At 47.9% G+C, this 20410-nt stretch overlaps 1 protein-coding gene across 2 annotated transcripts in view; it reads right to left on the reverse strand.

The window, feature by feature from the left end:
• Nucleotides 1–328: 328 nt before the first annotated feature.
• C1QTNF12 (C1q and TNF related 12) overlaps nt 329–20410 on the reverse strand; it is a 40155-nt gene continuing 20073 nt past the window's right edge. For both annotated transcript variants that reach the window (XM_061601486.1, XM_061601485.1), the window contains 6 exons: nt 18659–18770; nt 16019–16200; nt 11894–12002; nt 9504–9594; nt 5136–5214; nt 329–3680 (listed from right to left, as the gene is read on the reverse strand). In XM_061601486.1, coding sequence (XP_061457470.1) covers nt 3582–3680; nt 5136–5214; nt 9504–9594; nt 11894–12002; nt 16019–16200; nt 18659–18770 — 672 coding nt within the window. In that variant the 3' untranslated portion in view covers nt 329–3581. The remainder of the gene's footprint in view (nt 3681–5135; nt 5215–9503; nt 9595–11893; nt 12003–16018; nt 16201–18658; nt 18771–20410) is intronic.

Genomic DNA, 20410 nt, shown 5'->3' on the forward strand with positions numbered 1-20410 from the left:
GGAGTCCAACAATAGCTGGAGGTCACCAGGTTCTTGGTTCCTGTCCTAACCACTGTGTATCTACTACCCACTGAAATTCATGGGCATGGCACACCTACATGCATCAATTTCGGTGGGCCTGCTTTGATAGAACTAATGTTGGATACAACCTCATAATAAACAAAATAACAGACATATGTTGGGTTGTATCCAGTGTTAGCCCTACTTGGAGTAGACCCACTAAAATTAATGGGCATGACTAATTTAGACCCATTCATTTCAGGGGATCTACTCCAAGTAGGACTTAGATGCAACCCAATATATTTGGGGGGGGGAAATTTGCTATACATTTGGACACCTCTTAAGACAGCGTAACCAAATTTGGGATGATCGTTCCTGAGATGAAGGACCCAGTTTTCCTCTATGCTTGGATACAATTGGACACCCTTTTGAAGCAAGACAGCAGACTGAACCTTCCAAAACTGCACTGTTTAATCAAATTGGACATGGTTGTTGCTGAGATCAAGGGCCAGGTTTTCTTCTATGTTTGGAAACAATTGGACGCCATTTTGAATCAAGAAGGCAGACCGAACCTTTCAAAATGGTAGAATTAGAATTCCCGAGCTTAGAATTCCCAGGTACAAAACTGCTAGTTTAAAATATTTTAAACCCATTGGGTTTTATCCAATTACGCCCTACTCAGAGATGACTCACTGACATTAACATATCTAAATTAGTCCTGTCCATTAATTTCAATAGATTGTCTCCAGTGCTGTGCCAGCGGACTTTAGCTGGTTCAACGGGACTTCTGTCTCCTCCCTTCCCCCTGTGCACCCCAAACTCTGTTCTATCCCTCCAGATTTTGAGGGCAGATGGGGAGCTGGGGGGGGGGAGAGAGAGAGATGAAGTTCCATTTGCGTGCACAGAAGTCCGTTGCGCTAGCCGAGCTGCTGTGCTGGATACGGCCCAATGAGTCTACTCTAAGTAGGACTAGCATTGGAAACAACCCATCATGGGGCTTAAATGAGAAGCTGAGAGCCAAGTTCTCTCTTATAAACAGAGCTTTTAAGCAGGACTTAAAATAGCGCAATAAAAAGAATGTTCATGCCACATTTTTCAGCGCATGTGCTCATCGCCACTGAGGCCAAGCAGGCCCCATAAAGAAGTCAACACTCTCCTCGCCAGTCAGCCGATCCCGTGCCAGGCTGCTTGGCAGCCAGTCCAGTGCGCAATGATATGTTTACAACTTTATATGCGTGCCCAGGGGGCTGCTGTGTATACCGTATGACTAAATACACAGATTTATTTATATATCTTATTAAAACATAAGATGATAAAAGAATCAGCCAAGACTCTGCTATAATGGTTGCACTTGTTTGAAATACCTCCCATTTCTTGACTTCCTCTTATACAATTATTTTTAAACTAACAAACAAAAATCACCCAGCTTGCAAGAAATGTTTAATTTTTACGAGACTCGGGGCAGGACTAAATGTTGTAAGAGAAGTGGAATGGCCGCCATAAAGGGCAGCTCTGCATCAAGTCTGTCTCCTTGGTCATTTGTTCTGATTAAACAATGTTGTGTGTTTGTCAGGACCCACCCGAGCCTGGCCCCAGAGCATAATAAGTCCTCCTCCCCAAAAGGAAGAACATCTAGCCCTTACCATGGCTCCCGGCACGTATTAGGATCATGGGGAATGACATTTCTCATGGCTCCATCTGAGGCCACCATTCCAGATGACCCTATGCCCTACGAGGCTGAAATGCCAGGAGTTGTGTCCAAAGCTAGCCCTACTCAGTGTAAACCCATTGAAGTTAATGGACCTGATTCGCTTAGGTCCACTGTTGTCAGTGGGGCTGCTCTGAGTTAGGCTTAGTTGGATACAACCCCATGGGACCCAATGCCCCCTGATGGCACCCCCACCCAGTTGCAGCTCCTCCATTGTCACATCTAAGACTGTAAAAGCACAGGCAATGATGGGTCCATCCCAAATTCCAGCATCGGAGATGCAGTAAGTACTTCGCAGGCCAAGGATTCCTCTCCTTCATCTGCACTTGGGATGGACACATGTAACATTTTGTCCTACCCTAAGAGAGTGACTTTGAAATCCAACAGAAGTCTGAAGGGGATTTCGTAAACACTCAGAAACAGCACGGAGGGTGCAGGATTGGTGCCGATTGTTAGCAGTCCACAGTTATATGTCAGACGTCAGCACGGCAGAACAGAAGTTAGCAGAGATTTGCCAGCCAGCGTTGCAGGGCTTGCTCCCAAACATGTCCATTCGTCTGGTTTAGAGGCCGTATGCGGATGGGGCGGTTCCCCTTTTCATTCACTTGTGAAGGAGCGTGACAAAACCCACACCTTGGTCTTGGCAGAAACCAGTGTGGCGATACAGCGCCAATTCCAAATCGCTCCAGTCTTTGCGCTCCTCAGCCATCGTATAGTGAGGCGGGGAGCTTGCGGTCGAGGAGGGATAATTTAAATAATATACAGTTCTCTTTCCCCCCAATTATAATAATTAAACTATTTCTTCAACTCACACAGAGCCATCTCATATCTCAAAACAACAACACCACCACAACCCACACACTTGAGAAGCAGCTAATGACGATCTCTTAAAACGGTTGGAATATCAGTGGAATTCAGGGGTGTTACAATGACAGAGAAGGTGGATAGGTGGGACCTCTTTCTTTAAATGGGGCAAAATAGGGATTCATCATTTCTTAATCAACTTTTTCCTCATAGCTCTGACTCACCCCCCCCATTTGAACAGTTTTGCAATTATTTTACATTATCTTATTTATGATATTTGTATCCCTTCCTTCCTTTGGGAAGGCCTAAGCGGCTGACGGGGTGGGAGAAGCCCTGCTGCTCTCTGCATCCATTTTTGCAAGACGTACATTTGCATCCTCAACAGGAACGCTGAGGAAATGGTTTGACATGAAATTGCAATCATCGTGTGCATGTTTTAATTAAACAAAACTGAAGCAAATCAGGCAGGGTGAAATCAGAAACCAGGCACACTTGCAGGAGGGTGACTGTCCCACTGAGTGTGGACAGAGAACAGGGACAAAAAAGCCTGTATGCAACTGACTTGTGGAGTTTCCTAAATGATGCCAGGGACCTTCCTCGTGAAAAGCAGGTGCTCTGTTATTGAGCTACCTTTGTTTTTTTCCTTATGCCCTCAACATCCCAGTCACCCACAATGCCCCAAAGGTCCCCAATTGGTTTGAGACGGATGTCCCTGGACGTTTGGTCCTAAACTGTACCCCAAAGCCAGTGAAGTTTTGGTTCTACGAGCTGAGACCGTAGGCCAGGATCTGAGGAAGTGAAGATGACCTGTGGATATATTTGGGACGGAAATAAATCTGGTCTTTGGTTCAGTGGCCAGAACTTATCTCTACCCTTGATTTTTGTTGTCCCGCATTGCTGCTGCACCCCTGGAAGAAGAGAGAGTTTTTTGCGTCGCTCAGTTAGAGAACGCCAATGGCAATGAGGAGGCAATCCTCCGGATTAGGGGTTTGTCAAAGTACAGACGTGCAGGTCCTCGGATGCATTATTTCCCCCATACACACCGTCCTGGGTTGAGGGTTTTCCCGGATTAGACTCCCACAAGCATTCCCATGAAATCGGATCCATTCTGAATGGTGACGGGGGCACCAGCACTGTTATCTACGAAGATGGATGTGTACTGCCCGGCCTGCATCATAGACGTCAGAAGGGGAGGGGAGAGAGAGAGAGAAGGATGAAGTGTAATGTATAAAGGCTACCTGTGAATTCCGGTTGGATCAACAAAGTGGTCTGTGAGCAGCCTTCACCAGCATTGGTGAGCCCTCCAAATGGTTTCAGCTACAACTCCCATCCAACCCTACCCTGGGGCAGGTGAGAGTCAATGGAGCTGGTGCTTATTGGGACTGGTAGGGCAGAAGGCAGGAAAGGCCAGAGTAGGTGGAGACAGTGTTGTTGTTATGTGCCTCCAAGTCGATTACGACTTATGGCGACCCTATAAATCAGTGACCTCCAAGAGCATCTGTCATGAACCACCCTGTTCAGATCTTGTAAGTTCAGGTCTGTGGCTTCCTTTATGGAATCAATCCATCTCTTGTTTGGCCTTCCTCTATTTCTACTCCCTTCTGTTGCACTCAGGTCCTGCTTGTGGGCTTCCCAGAAGACTACAGAGAATCTGGGGTTTTATGGTTTTGTTTGGCCAAAATTTCAGGATCCCTCTAGGAACATGCGAAGCTGCCTTTGTCAGATCGGCGGTCCATCTAGTTCAGTATTGTCCACACTGACTGGCAGCGGCTCTCCAGGATTTCAGGCAGGGGGCCTTCCCACCCCTACCTGGAGATGTCATCGGGGACTGAACCGGGGACCATCGGCCGTGTTGGCTGGGGCTGATAGGGGTTGGAGTCCCAGCCACATCTTGAAGGCACCCAATGTTGGCTGCCCCTGTTCTACAGCAGGAGTGGGGAGCCTGTGGCCATTGGAACATAGGAGTGTGCCTTATACTGAGCCAGACCCTTGGTCCATTGAGCTCAGTATTGCCTACTCTGGCTGGCAGCAAGATGCCAGGCAGGAGCTTTACCCAGCCCTGCTTGGAGCCACCAGTATCTCCAAGGTGGAGCTATCTGCTTTGCACGCAGAAGGTCCCAAGTTCAATCCCCAGCATATCCGGGTAGGGCTGCCCAAAGCCCTGGAAAGCCTCTGCCAGTCCGTGTAGGCAATACTGAGTTCCATGGACCAATGATCTGACTCGGTACAAGGCAGCTTCCTGTGTTCTTCTTGTGAACCTGGGACCTTCTGCATGCAAGGCAGATGCTGTTCCACTGAGCTACAGCCCTTCCCGTCAGACATAAGAAGCTGCTTATGCTGAATCAGACTGTTGGTCCACCTAGCTCAGTGTTGCTGACACTGACTGGCAGCAGCTCTCCAGGGTTTCAGGAAGGGAATCTGTCCCAGCCCTACCTGGAGATGCCGGGGATTGAACCCAGGGACCTTCTGCATGCAAGGCAGACGCTCTGCCACTGAGCTATGGCCCTTCCCCTCTGCTGGTACCTATTGTAAAAATGGCAGCCCCGTGGGCAGGGCATGGAGCTTGTTGCAATTAACTGTGGTGTCCCCCACGCTATGAGACCACGAGGTGCATAACCCTCACCTGTAGCTGCAGCAACCCATGGACATAAACGGTGAAGATCTTGCTGTTACTTTCCAGGCCAGTAATAACTTCCAAAGACCTACAAGACACAAAAGAAAGGGAATCCGGTGTTCACTGGCCAGTGTGGCATAGAGACAAGCTATGAACTGGGAGTTCAAATCGTACATAGTCTCCATCATGTAATAGCTGGTAATGGGGACATGCTTAGGTAGTACTTATTATCCATATCCTTGCACCAGAAATACCATCTGAGCTCCACCAGCAGCACCACCAAACCCCCAACCACAGGGAGGAAGTCCTTTGCCGACTTGCTGTATGCTATGCTCACCAATGGCTCGTGGCCCCCAGAAGGCTGCCCAGAAGGGAATATGGCCCTCGGGGTGGGAAAAATGTCCCCCATCCTGCCTTTTAAATGACTGATGGTGCCTCCAACCTCTCCCACAAAGCTTCCCCTGTGCATCAGGAACAAAAGTCAACACGAGAGAACTGATGGGACTTTTTTTTGCCATAACCTTCTTTCCAAGGAAAAGTGTTTCCAAGAGGTTTGGGGGCTGGGAATGGGGAGCTGAGGAAGGTTTGTCAACAAGAGAAGAACTGGCATGGAAGCCCAGCCGCAGCCACATCCCGACAGGCAGGACCTCCTGATGGGAAAGAGGGACAATATGGATGGGAACGTTTGCAAGCAACATACCAGAGAAATTAAAAGGTCCTAAGGGTGGTATTCAGTTAAGTTCTACTCAGAACAGACCCACCCAAATTAATGGACCTAAGTTAGTCATGCCTGTTCATAATAGTGAGTTGCAGTCAACTAACGTCTACCCAGAGTAGACCCATTGAAATTAATGGAGGTAAGTTGTATTTTTTATTATTATTATTATTATTATTATTATTATTATTATTATTATTATTATTATTATTATTATTATTATTAATCTTCTGCCCTTCCTCCCAGATTCCAACACAGACGGAGACTGGTATAAGGTCTCTACTGCAAAGGCTTGTTGGAAGGTGAAGGTCTTCAGTAGGTGCCGAAAAGGCAACAGAGACGGCACCTGTCTAGTATTTAAGGAAAGGCAATGGGTTAAAGTTAATGGGTTGTATTCAGCTAACTTCTACTCAGAGTAGACCCACTGAAATCAACAGTCCTAAGTAGTCCTGTCCATTCATTTCAATGGATCTGCTCTGAGGGAGACCAGCACTGGCGGCAAAATTCAATGGGTCTACTCTGAGCAGGGCTAACGGGGATACGACAGTAGGTCTGCTCTGAGTAGGACTAACTTTGCTGACAATCCCATGTTTATAAATGACTCTCCCTCCCTCCCACCTCACTCTCACCACTCTTGCCAGGGTGTGGCTTGTTTGGGCTTGCTCTCAGATCGGCATTGCAACAGGCCTTATACCATACGGAGCCAGGTTGCCACACCCAGCAGGTGCAGGCAAAGTCCTCATGAAGCGACACAGCCAAGCTGGGCAGGTGGAAAAGGCATGCCCTGAGCTAAAGAATGCCCTGGCCTCATGAAGTTTCATAACCAATGAGGTAACGGAAGGAAGCAAAACATGATCATGTCATGCCACTGCTCCAATTAAGGTAATTTTTTAAAAAAGAAAGTTGACAGCCACCAGGTCCAAACCTATCTTCTAACGTTCACCCATATCCACTCTTAATCAGAGATGGTCCAGTGGCAACAGCCCCTAGTGAATCAGGGGCTCTTTTCTTTTGGAATTGCGACAGTAAGAATCATTCCATTGATAGCTTAAGGGTTAATTCAGTTAATGCTGAAGTCAACTAGCCAAGAGGGGGACAGATGGAGCTATTGCTTAGCAACCAGGCAGAGTGGCATGATCTTCGCTGAGGTAGCAAGTGCTTTGATTGACTGTGTAGTTCTGAGGGAGTTTTCCTCTCTCTGTATTTTAATTGAGTGCCTTCCTGCTCTGAACAAGGCCTGAACCAAGAAAGACAAAACATCTCTCTTCCTTTCTTCACAAATTATACCATAATTTCCCCCCGCTGATGTTGTTCAGTATACTCAGTAAAGTATTATCAGAATGTTTTTCTCTCCAGAATTCATCTGTGTTATTTAAGTGACTTTGCTAATGTTTTCCCACCCATTCCGGCAATTTGAGTAGCTTTTTCGAGCATGGTCAATCACTCCAAAATGGAAACAAGGCTGTGGCTCACGTGGTAGAGCACATGCTGTTGCTGATAGAAGAGGCTGTAGGTTTAATTTAACCCCAACATCTCCAGGTAGGGTTGGGAAAGATTGTTGTCTGAAACCCTACAGGGACTGCTCAATCAAATTCTTCCCAATCCCTAATTGGCATTTTGTCGCCTGATCACCTAGGCACTCTCTTAGAGGTGATCCTGCAACATTGATGTAAGCTGATCCACTGACATATTTTGTGCTTGTTTTACAAATGTAATGTTATTGTTGACTTTATGCTAGCCACTGCTATATCTGCCAAACCATCAGGGGTTCTGCTGGCTGCCACCATGATATCTGCCAAACTAAGAGGGGTTTTGCTGGCAACCACCGTAACTGCCAAACTATCAGGGTTTCTGCTGGTCACAGCCATGATATCTGCCAAACTATCAGGGGGTCTGCCGGTCACAGCCATGATATCTGCCAAACTAAGAGGGGTTTTGCTGGCAACCACCATAACTGCCAAACTATCAGGGTTTCTGCTGGTCACAGCCATGATATCTGCCAAACTATCAGGGGGTCTGCCGGTCACAGCCATGATATCTGCCAAACTAAGAGGGGTTTTGCTGGCAACCACCATAACTGCCAAACTATCAGGGTTTCTGCTGGTCACAGCCATGATATCTGCCAAACTATCAGGGGGTCTGCCGGTCACAGCCATGATATCTGCCAAACTATCAGGGGTTCTGCCCAGAGCTTGGAAAAGTTACTTTTTTGAACTACAACTCCCATCAGCCCCAGCCAGCGCCATGCTGGCTGGGGCTGATGGGAGTTGTAGTTCAAAAAAGTAACTTTTCCAAGCTCTGGTTCTGCCCTCTGCTCTCACCCCTGCTACAAAGAGGAACTTATTGCCATCTCCAAGGCTTCTTGCAAGCCAACAAAAGGTAAGAAAGAGGCCAGTGGTTCATTTTTCTTTTTTAATTCTCTGGCATCCCACATCTTCTGCTCCATTTCTCCAATAAAACTGTTTCAATTAGAACTTCAACAGCGAGATTGGTTTCCATCTGAGCCACATGGAAAGGGCTTTTAGGTACAGCCGTGTTCCCAAACCCTGCATGTGGCTCTGCTTTTTGGCTCCTGTGGAGTTTCAGGGGCTGTCAGCAGAGAGCCGTCTGAGGGCATTATTTTTCTTTCTTTGTGGGGGCCGGTAGCGCAGGTGTGATGGACAAAGAACCATCAGGCGGGAAAAGGCCCAAGATGGAAATTCTTATGCAAGAGAAACATGGAAGGCATGTTGGAAAGGACTGAGTGAACACCGTTGCCCTCTGCTGAATGAACCACAGATCTTTAAACTTTGACACAGGCTTTCTGAGAAGGTGCAGACCTCTCATGAGGTACAGATGGTTGCCATGGAAGCCTTCTGAGGAGGGACTACACTATCCATTGAAGATGTAAAAACAGAGGGTAGGAAATGTTTTTCAGCCCAAGGGCTGCATTCCTTTCTTGCCATAACCCAGTGGTGGGCGTGCCCACAGACAAAAGTAGGTGGAGCAATGAATGTAAAAACTACCTCTGTACCGTAGGCTCGTTTCTACGCAACCCTTTCTGTGTTCCATCCAGGAAAGGCAGAGGCATGATCAGAGTTCAGAGTTCACATTCCAGCCAGACAAAAACATTAAAGGACGGTGCAGCACAGCCGGCGCCAGAGGGCGGTCAGGTTGGGCACTGGCCGAGAGCCCCTGCAGCACAGAGGGCCCCCTGAAAGGTCATTCCTTAGGGTGGGAAGGTGGCGCTCCCACTCTGTGATCTGCGCCAGCATTGGGTCCTGCAACCCAACCCTGCTGTGGATCACAGAGAACTCCCAGGCACCCCCCCAATATAGACAATGCAGGCTTCAATAAGTCTGCACACATGTTCCACCTACCTCTCCTGTCAGTGTGAATGCCGTGCACCCTGTGCGCACATGCTTGCCATCACCCAAGGTAGCGGCAGGGGCTTCCCTAAGGGGCTGACGCCCTTGCCACCATCTTGGTTGATGGCAGGCATGCGCTCTACACACGCACTTCATTCAACATGACACAAGAGGTAGATTAGCTTATTAGCCCCACACCATCTGTAGGGGGTATTGGGTTATGGCCCTTCAGGCCCACGGCAGGCTGGTGCCCAGTCATGCCTGGCACTGGCCCCTGTGACAAAATAATAATGCAGCAGTATTGAGGCAACTCACGTGTAACGATGACAGAGAGATTCAATACAGATCAGCACCCGGACGTTGTCTCTTGCCCGAAGCTGCAGTTTGCTTTTCAGCTCACTGTGGTCTTGAGGAGAAAAGTTATAAGAAAGAAAGAAAAATTACAGAGATGAAGCGAAAGAATTTCCGCATAGATTTTGAATATGGGTGAAATTGCCAAGCCTGAAATGCTGAGTTTTTAAATCTCCGTTTTCCATTTTAAAACAAAGACACCTCCAAATCTTTAAATGTGTGAATCCATTTAAAAAGAGGCATGCCGGCCGTGTCGGCTGGTGCCCCTTGCGACTGGCGGGGCGGAAGGGTGGGAGCCCAACAGTAGGCTGCGCCTGCCCTCTTCTCTGCTGAGTTCTACGAGGGGCAATCCTGAGACGAAGGGGAAGGAAGCTGATGGTCAAGGCCGCCTCTTAATTGGCTGTAAGTCGGAAGACAGACAGGTGAGGGCAGGCTGAAGTTGGTGCAGCAGCAAGCTCAAAGGGAGTGTCCAAAGGATGCTCAATTATTCTGATGACACTGAGCATCAACCGGGATGCCAGCACAGAACAGGAGGAACCAAATAGGTCCAGAAATCAAGCAGTGGAAGGTGTGGAATTGGGCCCGGATGCCGCATTTGAACTGGAGCCTGTCAGCTGGGGAGGATCCTTGACCCAGAGCCCCCTTGAACTAGCATCCCCTGAGGAAATGACCCACTTTATGTCAGGGGTCTCACATGACCTGGTGACTGCTGGCTCAGCGCAGGCAATGCCAAGGAGAAAAGCTGACTGCAAGGCAAGGGAAGGGGAATCCTTTCCAGCCCAAGGGCCACATTCCCTTCTGGGTGACCCTTTGGGGGAAGCCACATGCCAGGGGTGGGTGGGGCCACAGGCAAAAGTGGGCGGATCAAAGGATGTTACCTTTGTATGGTCGGGTAGCTTCTACACAGACTTGCACACCCCTTTCTGGCCTCCATCTAGGCAACCAAGAGGCATTAGCAGGATTCAAGGACACGTTCTAGCCAGGGAAAAACACTCAAGGACAGTGCCCAGCAGGACCAGTGAGGGATGCAGCCTGGGGGAAGAGGAAGTGGCTAGGAATGATCCCAAGGACCAGACAGAGAGGGCTGGAGGGCCACATCCAGACTCTAGGCCATTCAGACCCTAAGCCAATGAGGTGCTGGCACCAGGCTCTCCACTCCTCAGGGAGGGAGCGGTCCCTGGAAGGATAGTCTGGAGCAATCAAAAGGCGCAGTTGAGCTGTGGATTTTGTTGCAGCAAGTTGGCTGCTTGGAGCTATCCAAGGTCCTGATCAACCCTACCTGCCCGACTAAAATACCATCATGCATCTGGCAGACCCCCATGGGCTCCTCTGCATCCACACTGTGCATTTAAAGCACTATTGTGCCACTTTAGCAGTCATGGATCACCCCAAAGAACCCTGGGAAGTATCATATGTTAAGGGTGCTGAGAGAGATCCACATTCCCCTCACAGAGCTACAATTCCCAGAGTTCCCCGGAAAGAGGGATTGATTGTTAAACTCTCTGGGAATTATAGTTCTCACAATTCTCAGCACCATTAACAAACTACAGTTCCCACGATCCTTTGGGGAAAGCCATGGCAACTAAGGTGTTATAATAGTGCTTTGAAATGGATAGTGCAGATGCGGCCGCTGTCAACTAACTCCCCGTCAGCAGCATGCCTCAAAATGAGGAGGCAAAAAAACCACTTTTGCAAAGCTTCCTTTTCTTGCCGCTCGCGGGTGGTTTTTAACTCATCAAAGGCCATTAGGCAAATGTTTATTGATCTGCCTGCACAAGAATTGTATGACCTGGCTCCACGCTTTACACATCAATGGCTTGCTTTTCCTTTGTGCGTGAAATCAACAGCATCCACCATTACAAATGTTTGAAAAACTGGTTTCTCAATTTGTTTTAACTCTCGTGGCTTGGGTGGGGAACCTCAGTCCTGTAGACGAAATGTGACCCTCCAAGCCTCTCCATCTGGCCCTCGGGACTCTCTCCCAGGCCGCTCCTCTCACTGGCCCTTCTTTGCGCCCTCCTGGAGAGCTTTTGCCTGACTGGAATGTGTCCTCATGCCTGTTGTTTGCCCGGATGGAGGGCACAGAAGGGAACGTGAGTGTTTGCAGAAACTAGATTACTGCACAAAGGTCAATTGTACATGCGTTGCTCCACCCATTTTTGCCTCTGGCCCCGCCCACCACTGGCATGTGGCCCTCAAAAGGTTGCCCAGAAGGGAATGTGGCCCTCAGGTTGAAAAGGGTCCCCCACCCTTTGTTGTGGGAGCCTGTCTCCACAGGCTGAAATTCAACATTCGTTTTCCTGGTTGGCAAAGCAACAGGATCTGCAGCGGCACAAGCAAGAGCTACCACTCACCAATGTGGATGTTGGCCGAAAACTGATAAATGCCCGGTATAGATGCTGTAAATCTCCCGGTTGTTAAATTTAACCCAGATCCTCGAAGGAAAGCGCCTTTGGCTAAAGGCTGTGGAGTAAAAGAACGTCATTGTCATGAATAAAAGATTATATTTGAGGGCCTGTCCAACTTTATGATGCAATTCAATTGTACGGAGCAGGTAATAGGAAATCCCTCTCATTGACCCTGGAGAGCTGTTGCCAACCCAAAGAGAAATGCCAGGCTCCAAGGACAAACGTTGCAATCTGGCATGATGCAGCTTTTAAAGTACCTAAGTGGATAGACGACGCTTTCAAAGGGAACCAAGCATTTCAAGTGTCTCAGGGAGGTCTCACACATACACTCCCTAGCCTAGGGATGCCAGTGAATTCTGACAAAAGCAGAGATGCGAGCAAGATATGCCGATGCTCTCTGATTCATCCAGTGTCTGCAATGTGCACCAATCCAGTGAACAGAACCAGTATGTACTCTTTTTGTTGCTTTCAGACTGGCAATGATAAGTAATTGATTATTACCCCCAAAACCCTTTTGCATTGCGCTTCCTTTGCGTTGAAATGAATGGGGGCGGAATGACATCACGACAACGTAACTCATGACATTTACATAATCAATTACGTAAGTCACATAATTTTGCCACAGTGCACAGCAAGACAAAAAACAAAACAAAACCACAACCCGCAGCTATTGGCAGAAGACAAACTGCAGCAGGATGGAAACAGTGATGCAAGTGACGAAGACAGGACTGGACAGAAAACAATGCCTTCTTACAGCCTCGCCCTGGCCCTACCAAAATCGCTTTCTTTGGGAGGAGGAGGATTTAGCGACCTTTGTTTTTCTTCACCGTCATCTCTACGTTTTTGTAGGGGGAAGCGATGAGGCCCAAAGGCCCCCCACCCTCCCGATTTAGCTGCACCCACACGAGGGAGATGTCTCCAATCACACAGCTCGCAAGAGAGATTATCGGATTTAGGCTAAAATAAACTCAGCGCTGTGTGTTTATTGTTATCTTTGGCTCGCACTTTGTAGGTTTGGCTCAAGTCAGGGCGAAAGAGAAAATTAGCTTTAATGCGCCAAGAAAATAGAAGAGTTTCTGCTGTTGCTGCCACATCAGAATTTGGTTTACTCAGGATGGAGAGCAGTCTATTTTTGCCTAGGTAACTTTACTACTACGACTACTACGACTACTACGACTACTACTACTACTACTACTACTAATAATAATAACAATAATAACAATAATAATAATAATAATAATAATATGCATGACGATTAAGATGATGTTTGTAAAGGCCCCCAAAGTGGTGAATAGCATAATACAACAAAAGCTACCACAAAAGTACAAATACAGATACACAATAAATCATCAGTCAAAACAGTCAAAATAAGATAGCAAAATCATCAAATAACTTACCAAGACTAAAAGAAAGTCTTCCCAAGCTATATGAATGCTCTCACTAACCCCGACATCCACCCTCTTAAGGACTAGAAACCTGAACAGATAACCAGGGGTGTAGTCATCCAGGGTCTTGGGGGGGGTCTTAGACCCTGGGGGAGCAGGGTCTCTATGTCTCCAGCATCCTACTAGCCAATCAGTATGAAAAGGGAGTGTGTTGCTACTGAGAAGAGTCTTCTAACTTGCTTTCTTGTCCGTTTCTGCTGATTGGAGCCAATTCGAGTGAAAGGAAGTGAGTTAGCCACTGAGAAGACTCTTCTCAGTAGCTAATACTCTCTCTTTTCATGTTTATTGGCTCCTAGGGACATCTGTTGTTGTGGGAGAAGTCATTAACACGGATCTGATTCTCAACCCAGCAGCAAAAAAAAGGGGGAGGGGTGCGGCTGTGACTATCATGAAGGGACCCTGCATGTCTGAATTTGCCACTACACTACTGCAAACAAGAAGAAATACTGGAGAAAAGCTTCAAGGCACTGTTGCCCAGCTCCATTGCAGAGTAGATCCATTGAAATTAACAGACACAAGTAACTAAGGTCCATTGATTTCAATGGGTCTGCTTAGAGTATACCTTAAGAGCATACAACCCTCACGTGCCTTTTGGTCCATGTAGAACAGACAGGTTTGTGCTCTTAGTCTCCCAGCACCATCTTCACTGCACGGTTGCTTGAGTTAATCCAACGGCTACAGAGTTAGAGTTGAGCTACATGATCAGCAGACTCACTTGATCCATCCGCTGGAGGATTGTACCACTTCAGAGTCCAAGCCGGGGGGGGGGACAGGACTAAATCTGGCCAAAGGCCATGCATAAGGCAGTTTTGGATTTTTCTCAGTTGCTGGGCCTTTCACTCCCCTTTCAAATTAACACACACCCCCAAATTTTAGGGGAAAGCTGCCAGCTCCATTCCTTATCCATTTCATGAAAAGCAATTACATTAAAACAGAGGCAGCGACTTAATTCCTCCGAAACCGCGGACTTGAAATGGAAGGCAATTTTCCGGCACCAGCAAATTGCCGCTTGATAAAACATTCCTGTTCCTTCATGTCTTTCTCTCTTAGCGGCTTTCCCGTTCTCTCTCTCTCTCTCTCTCTCTCTCTCTCTCTCTCCCTCCGTCTCTCTTCCAAAAAGAAAGAAAGTCTCCTTCCTTCAGAGAAAGGCCACAGCTCAGTGGCAGAGCATCACCTTTACAAGAAGGATTAAGACACAAGATCAACAGATTGGTTCTGATGTTCTTAGGTATAAGGAGGTCAGAAGAGCCTGGTTGCTGGATCAGGCCAGTGGCCCATCTAGTCCAGCATCCTGTTCTCCCAGTGGCCAACCAGATGCCCCAATGGGAAGCCCCCAAGCCGGTCCTGAGCGCAAGAGCAACTCTCCCCGCTTGTGATTCACAGCAACTGACACTCAGAGGCTTACAACATGCAGGTACACCCCAAGGCAAAGGTGTTGAAAAACGCTGCTATGACAAGGGCCTATTTTCCCTTTTCGCTGCCCTGAGACAATTCCCTCTCATCACGCTGTTGGCGCCCACAGCTGTGCCGCAGACACGGCGCTGCGTTCATGCACCAAACAGGTCCCGCTCAGGCTCACAAGAGCTGGCACACAGTCGCCCGTTGGCATGGGCAGGCACCAGGAACCCGCCAAACGTAATTAAGAAGTAACTGATTCCCTCCATGATGGCTCCGGCCCACGCACTGATGGCTATTAAGATGTCTTCAGCTTCCTTCTCTGCGCCAATTAGAGTGGCACCGGGATTATCCTTCGAAAAGGCTCTGCTCCCGTCAACACATCCATGCATACCTGTGAATCAGAGATGCAAGGTTCTCTCCAACAAAGCAGAGGAGGCTGGTCTATTAGGCCCCAGCAGTCTTGGCCTTCCTATTGTCAGCACCCACTTGTCTGTTTACTTACAAGCTGCCCAGGGTGGGTGGGGATAGGAACAGGGGGGAAATTTGGTTCAGTTAGCATTTCAAGCTGAATCAAATGTACCCTTTCTGAAACAATACGAGGACCAAAACACAGCCCTCCTTCAAAACGTGCACTTGCACGAATTCTGCAATGTGGTTCGCCAACCAAGCGATCTTTACCAAAAATAATAACAGATAAGGATAAAGTGTGCATAAAATGTGAGTACCACTCCCTATATAAATGTATATATGTGTATTTGTTGCTTTGAAAACTATCTGTGTGTGTGTGTTGTATTTTATGCATTTTAATTGCATTTTATGTCTTTTATTTTAATGTTTTTGTGATCTCTACTGTGTACAATGTTTATTGTGTACATGTTTGATTTTACCGTAAGCCGCCCTGTGTGCCCTATTCTAGGGTAGAAGGACGGGACAGAAATATTTTAAACAAATAAATAATTAAAATGAACCTATTGCTGAAACTCACACGCAAACATGCCTTACCTGTGGAGAAATTGCTTGCTAAAAAAAAAAAAAAAAAAGTGTTTATTTGGAGAAAATTGCATTACACCCTCAGGTTGCTGCGGGAATGTCGAGAACTGGATTTCAGATTACCAGTCGACAGTACAGAGCTAGATGGACCAACGGCCTGACTTGGGGCAAGTCAGCCTCCTACGCCCGTACGAAAGGCACCAAGCACACACGCCAGCCAAGCCATCCCTTTCCTCACCATCTGGAAGTTCTGGAGTTCCACCAAAGTTTTCTTATCCACCACTATCTGGCCTTTCAGTTTGCAGTGGAAAGCCTCCTCTATTCGCCGATAGGGAGAGAGATCCTCCAGGGAGAGCAGCAACGGGGGCGCCTCGCTTGGATGGGCTGGCAAAGCGGGAGAGGCCCGCCGTTCGGTGGCTTCTGTAGGAAAAGGAACAAAGTAGAGAAAGCCATCTTACTCTCTGCCGTTGGCCCTTGGATTTTTGGTTCTCTTCCTCGCTTGGGCCAGTGTGGCGTAGTGGTTAAGGTGCTGGACTGTGACCTGGGAGACCAGGGTTCAAATCCCCACACAGCCATGAAGCTCACTGGGTGACCTTGGGCCAGTCACTGCCTCTCAGCCTCAGAGGGAGGCAATGGTAAACCCCCTCTGAATACCGCTTACCATGAAAACCCTGTTCATAGGGTCGCCATAAGTCGGAATCGACTTGAAGGCAGTCCATTTCCATTCTTCTGTTAGATACATCTGTTAAAGTCTGTTTTTATGATGTTTTAGAGTATTTATAGAGGGAGAGCCAGTGTGGCGTAATGGTTAAGGTGTTGGCCTATGACCTGGGAGACCAGGGTTCGAATCCCCACACAGCCATGAAGCTCACTGGGTGACCTGGGACCAGTCACTGCCTCTCAGCCTCAGAGGAAGGCAATGGGAAACCCCCTCTGAATACCGCTTACCATGAAAACCCTGTTCATAGGGTCGCCATAAGTCGGAATTGACTTGAGGACAGTCCATTTCCATTTCCTCACTTGGAATGGAAGAGAGCATTCGCTAATTTATTTGTATGATTGCATTGATATCCCACTTTTCTTGCAAGGAGGTCAAGGTGGCATACAAACATCGTCCCCCCCCCTTCAGTTGTATCCTCACAACAAAACCTGCAAGGTAGGTTAGGGTGACAGCCAGTGACTCACCCAACAAGCTTCATGGTGCAGTGGGGATTTGGACCCTGGTCTCCCAGGTTGTAGCCCAACACTCTAACCGCTTTGCCACACTGGTTTTTTTAAAAAACCCTTTTCTGCAGGCTCTTAAATGACATGATTGCATCCAGCAGAGATGCTGGTGGCTAAGCATTGCAATCTCTAGTGAAAGTTCCTAGCCTGAACATCGGAAATGGAAGGAACAATGCTTTGCAATTCAATTCTGTGGTCAGTGGAGCTCACTCCTGAGCAGGGGTGTAGTTGCCTGGGGTCTCAAAGGGACCTTAGACCCCTTACTTTTTTGGGAACAGGATCCTTAAGTCTCCTGCATCCTTTGAGCCTATCAACATGAAAGGGGAGTGTGTTAGCCACTGATTTGCCTCCTTGTCCTTTCCCGCTGATTGGAGCCAATCAGAGTGAAAGGAGGTGGGTCAGCCACTGAGAAGACTCTTCTCAGTAGCTAACACTCTCCCGTCATGCTGACTGGCTCCTAAGGACATCTGTTGTTGTGGCAGAAGGTGTGAGCGGGAAGTGTGGATATGAAGATGGAGAGCAAGCAAGCGAGTGAGGGGGGCGTGGCTGTGACTATCATGAAGGGACCCTGCACTTCTGAATTTGCCACTACACTACTGCTCCCAGGTAGGGACGGGGGTAGAAATTGGATGCACTTCATATTTAAATCCGAATTTATCAAATTCTCACTTTCCAAAACAAGATGACAATTGGGGGGAAAAAAACCATCCTACAAAATTCCCACTTATCCAAATTTTGCAATGCAGTTCTCCGGCTGAACGGTGTATTCAAAAAGGCATATATTAGATACAAGCGTGCATCAAAACACACTGATTCATGAGAGCGACGTACAAAAATGTATTATATTGGGAGAGATTGCAAAAAACGTGCACACGAGTCAAAACTGCATACTCAAATGTGTGCGTCAAGAGAAATCCTCATTAAAATGCTGGAGAATCCGTGGAGGACCGAACGGAAAAATGGGTGAAGTGAAATTGACAGAGCCTTCCATGCTTACTCCCAGGTAACCAGGCGTTTACAATGTCCGAAGCAGCGGCTCCCAAACGTTTTGTCCGCAGACCACTTGAAAACTACCAAGGGTTCATGATTTTCCTGCATGGTGCTAGACAGGAACATTACAAGCTCCCATATACTGAGTCAGAGCCCTGGTCTGTCTAGCTCAGTATTGTACACAGTGAGCGGCAGTGATTTCTCCAGAGAGACTTTCCTAGTGCCACCCAGAGATGCCACTGGGGATTGAATGTGGGACCTTCTGCACACAGAACAGGTGCTCTGCCCCAAGCTACGGCCCTTTCCCCAGCATATTGAATTCTTCAATGTCTTTAACAAGACGTTTTAAACTGTGTTTGCGTCGCTTCATTCATTTCTTATACTGCACGTTCTTGTACTACAATTGATTCTTCGCAGACCCACTGCTGCCCACCTGAATGGATCTCGCAGACCACCATTTGGGAACCCCTGTCCCAATACCAGGGCCATAAAGGAAAGCCACTGACAGGCTTTTCTTTGCAACAGGCATTTTACACCTGAAATCAACAGCCCCTCTAACCAAGTCACAAATGATGGCGAGAAAGGTGAAATGCGGGAGGCAGCTTGCGAGAAAAAGACGCTTGCTGATCTTTGAAGGAGACGGGCCTTTCTAGGACCTACTTACCTCTTAACATCTCCTTAAACTCCTGCAATAAGATTTCCTGAGTGACTTCCGCCCCCGGGGCACCAGGAGGTCCCGGAGGTCCCGGGGGGCCCGGAGGTCCAACAAGCCCTCTCTAAAAAGACAGGAGAGAGGAGAAGACTGTCAGAAACATCCCGAGGCAAACACTTATTTATTTATTTACATCTCACACTTCCTCCCAAAGGAGCGCAGAGCAGCCAACACCCCAAGGACAAAAACATCTGAAAAACAATTCCAGTACGCATGCGGACTGGGAAAGGTCTCTGGTTGGACAAGGAAGGTCTTCGGCAGGCGCCAAAAAAGACAACAGAGACGGTGCCTGTCTGATATTTAACGGGAGGGAATTCCATAATCCCAATATTGCAATCTCTGCTTTTCATGGTCTTTCCATTTTGCACAGGCCCCAAAGGTGGGCTTCAACATGAGCCTGTTTTAAAGGTGCCATCTATTTTGATCCGCTGTAAACAAGGACAAATGTCCTACGCTGGGTCAGAAGCGACAGGTCCACTGCGCCCAAGATCATCTCTCTGTAAGATCTTAGGCAGATCCATTTAGACAAAAACCACAGATCCTTTTAACTGGAGACACCAGGGACGGAATTTGGGGATGTTCTGAAGGCAAATCATGTGATGTTCTGCCAGAGGAGGAGAAGGCCATCAATGTCTACCAACCATGATAGCTATATGTTCAACCTCCATTGCTGGAGGCAGTAGGCCTATGAACACCACTCGCTGGGAATCACAAGTGGGGAGCATTGCTGTTGCACTCAGGTCTTGCTTGTGGGCATCCCATAGGCATCTGGTTGGCCACTGTGAGAACCACAATGACGGACTATTTCTTTTTATTTATTTATTTAACAAAATGTATAGACCACTTGACTGCAGGAAACCTCTAAGCGGTTTACACGACTAGATTAGCCTTTGGCCTGATCTAGCTGGGCCCTTCCTGTTTTCTTATGAGGTGGCCCCTTCCCAACAGCCTGAGATCCTCGAAATGGAGATGCAAGACACAGAGCTGGAGATCGGCGACTTGCAAAAAGAACATGTACCAACCACAGGGGAACACAATGTTCCGACACATACGCGCACACACACATGCACTTAGACTGCAGTCCTGTACACCAAGTGTGGGGAACCTGTGGCCTCCAGATGTTACTGAACTACCAGTCCACTGGCCATGCTTGCCAGGGCTAATGGGCTCCTACTGGGAGGAAGGGCGGGATATAAATCTAACAAATACATAAATAAATAATGGGTGTTGCAGTTCAGCCACATCTGGAGAGCCCAAGGTTCCCCCACACATGGTATACGCCCTTACCTAGGAGTAAGGCTCATCGAGTTCAAGGGAATTACTTCTGAATGGACAAGCAGGGAATTGCATGTCCCCACCCCACCAATGTTTTTGTACTTCTGCAAATCGTGGGATTCCCCCACCCCCAAGCCCACTGATTCCTCCTTCCTGTGCATGGACGGTGCTGTTTTGGTTACATAGGCATCGGAACTCGCACTCTGAACAGCAGAAATAGAGGAAACCAGGTATTATTATTATTATTATTATTAACATAAGAGCATAAGAACAGGCTCCTGGATATAGGCCAATGGCCCATGTAGTCCATCATCCTGTTCTCACAGTGGGACAACCAGATGCCTCTTCTGGGAAGCCCACAAGCAGGATCTGCGCGTGACTGCAACTCTCTCCCCCTGCAACTTCCAGCAACTGGCTTTCAGAGGCATC

Source organism: Rhineura floridana, chromosome 18 (genome assembly GCF_030035675.1).
Source record: "Rhineura floridana isolate rRhiFlo1 chromosome 18, rRhiFlo1.hap2, whole genome shotgun sequence".
NCBI classification, from domain to species: domain Eukaryota; kingdom Metazoa; phylum Chordata; class Lepidosauria; order Squamata; family Rhineuridae; genus Rhineura; species Rhineura floridana.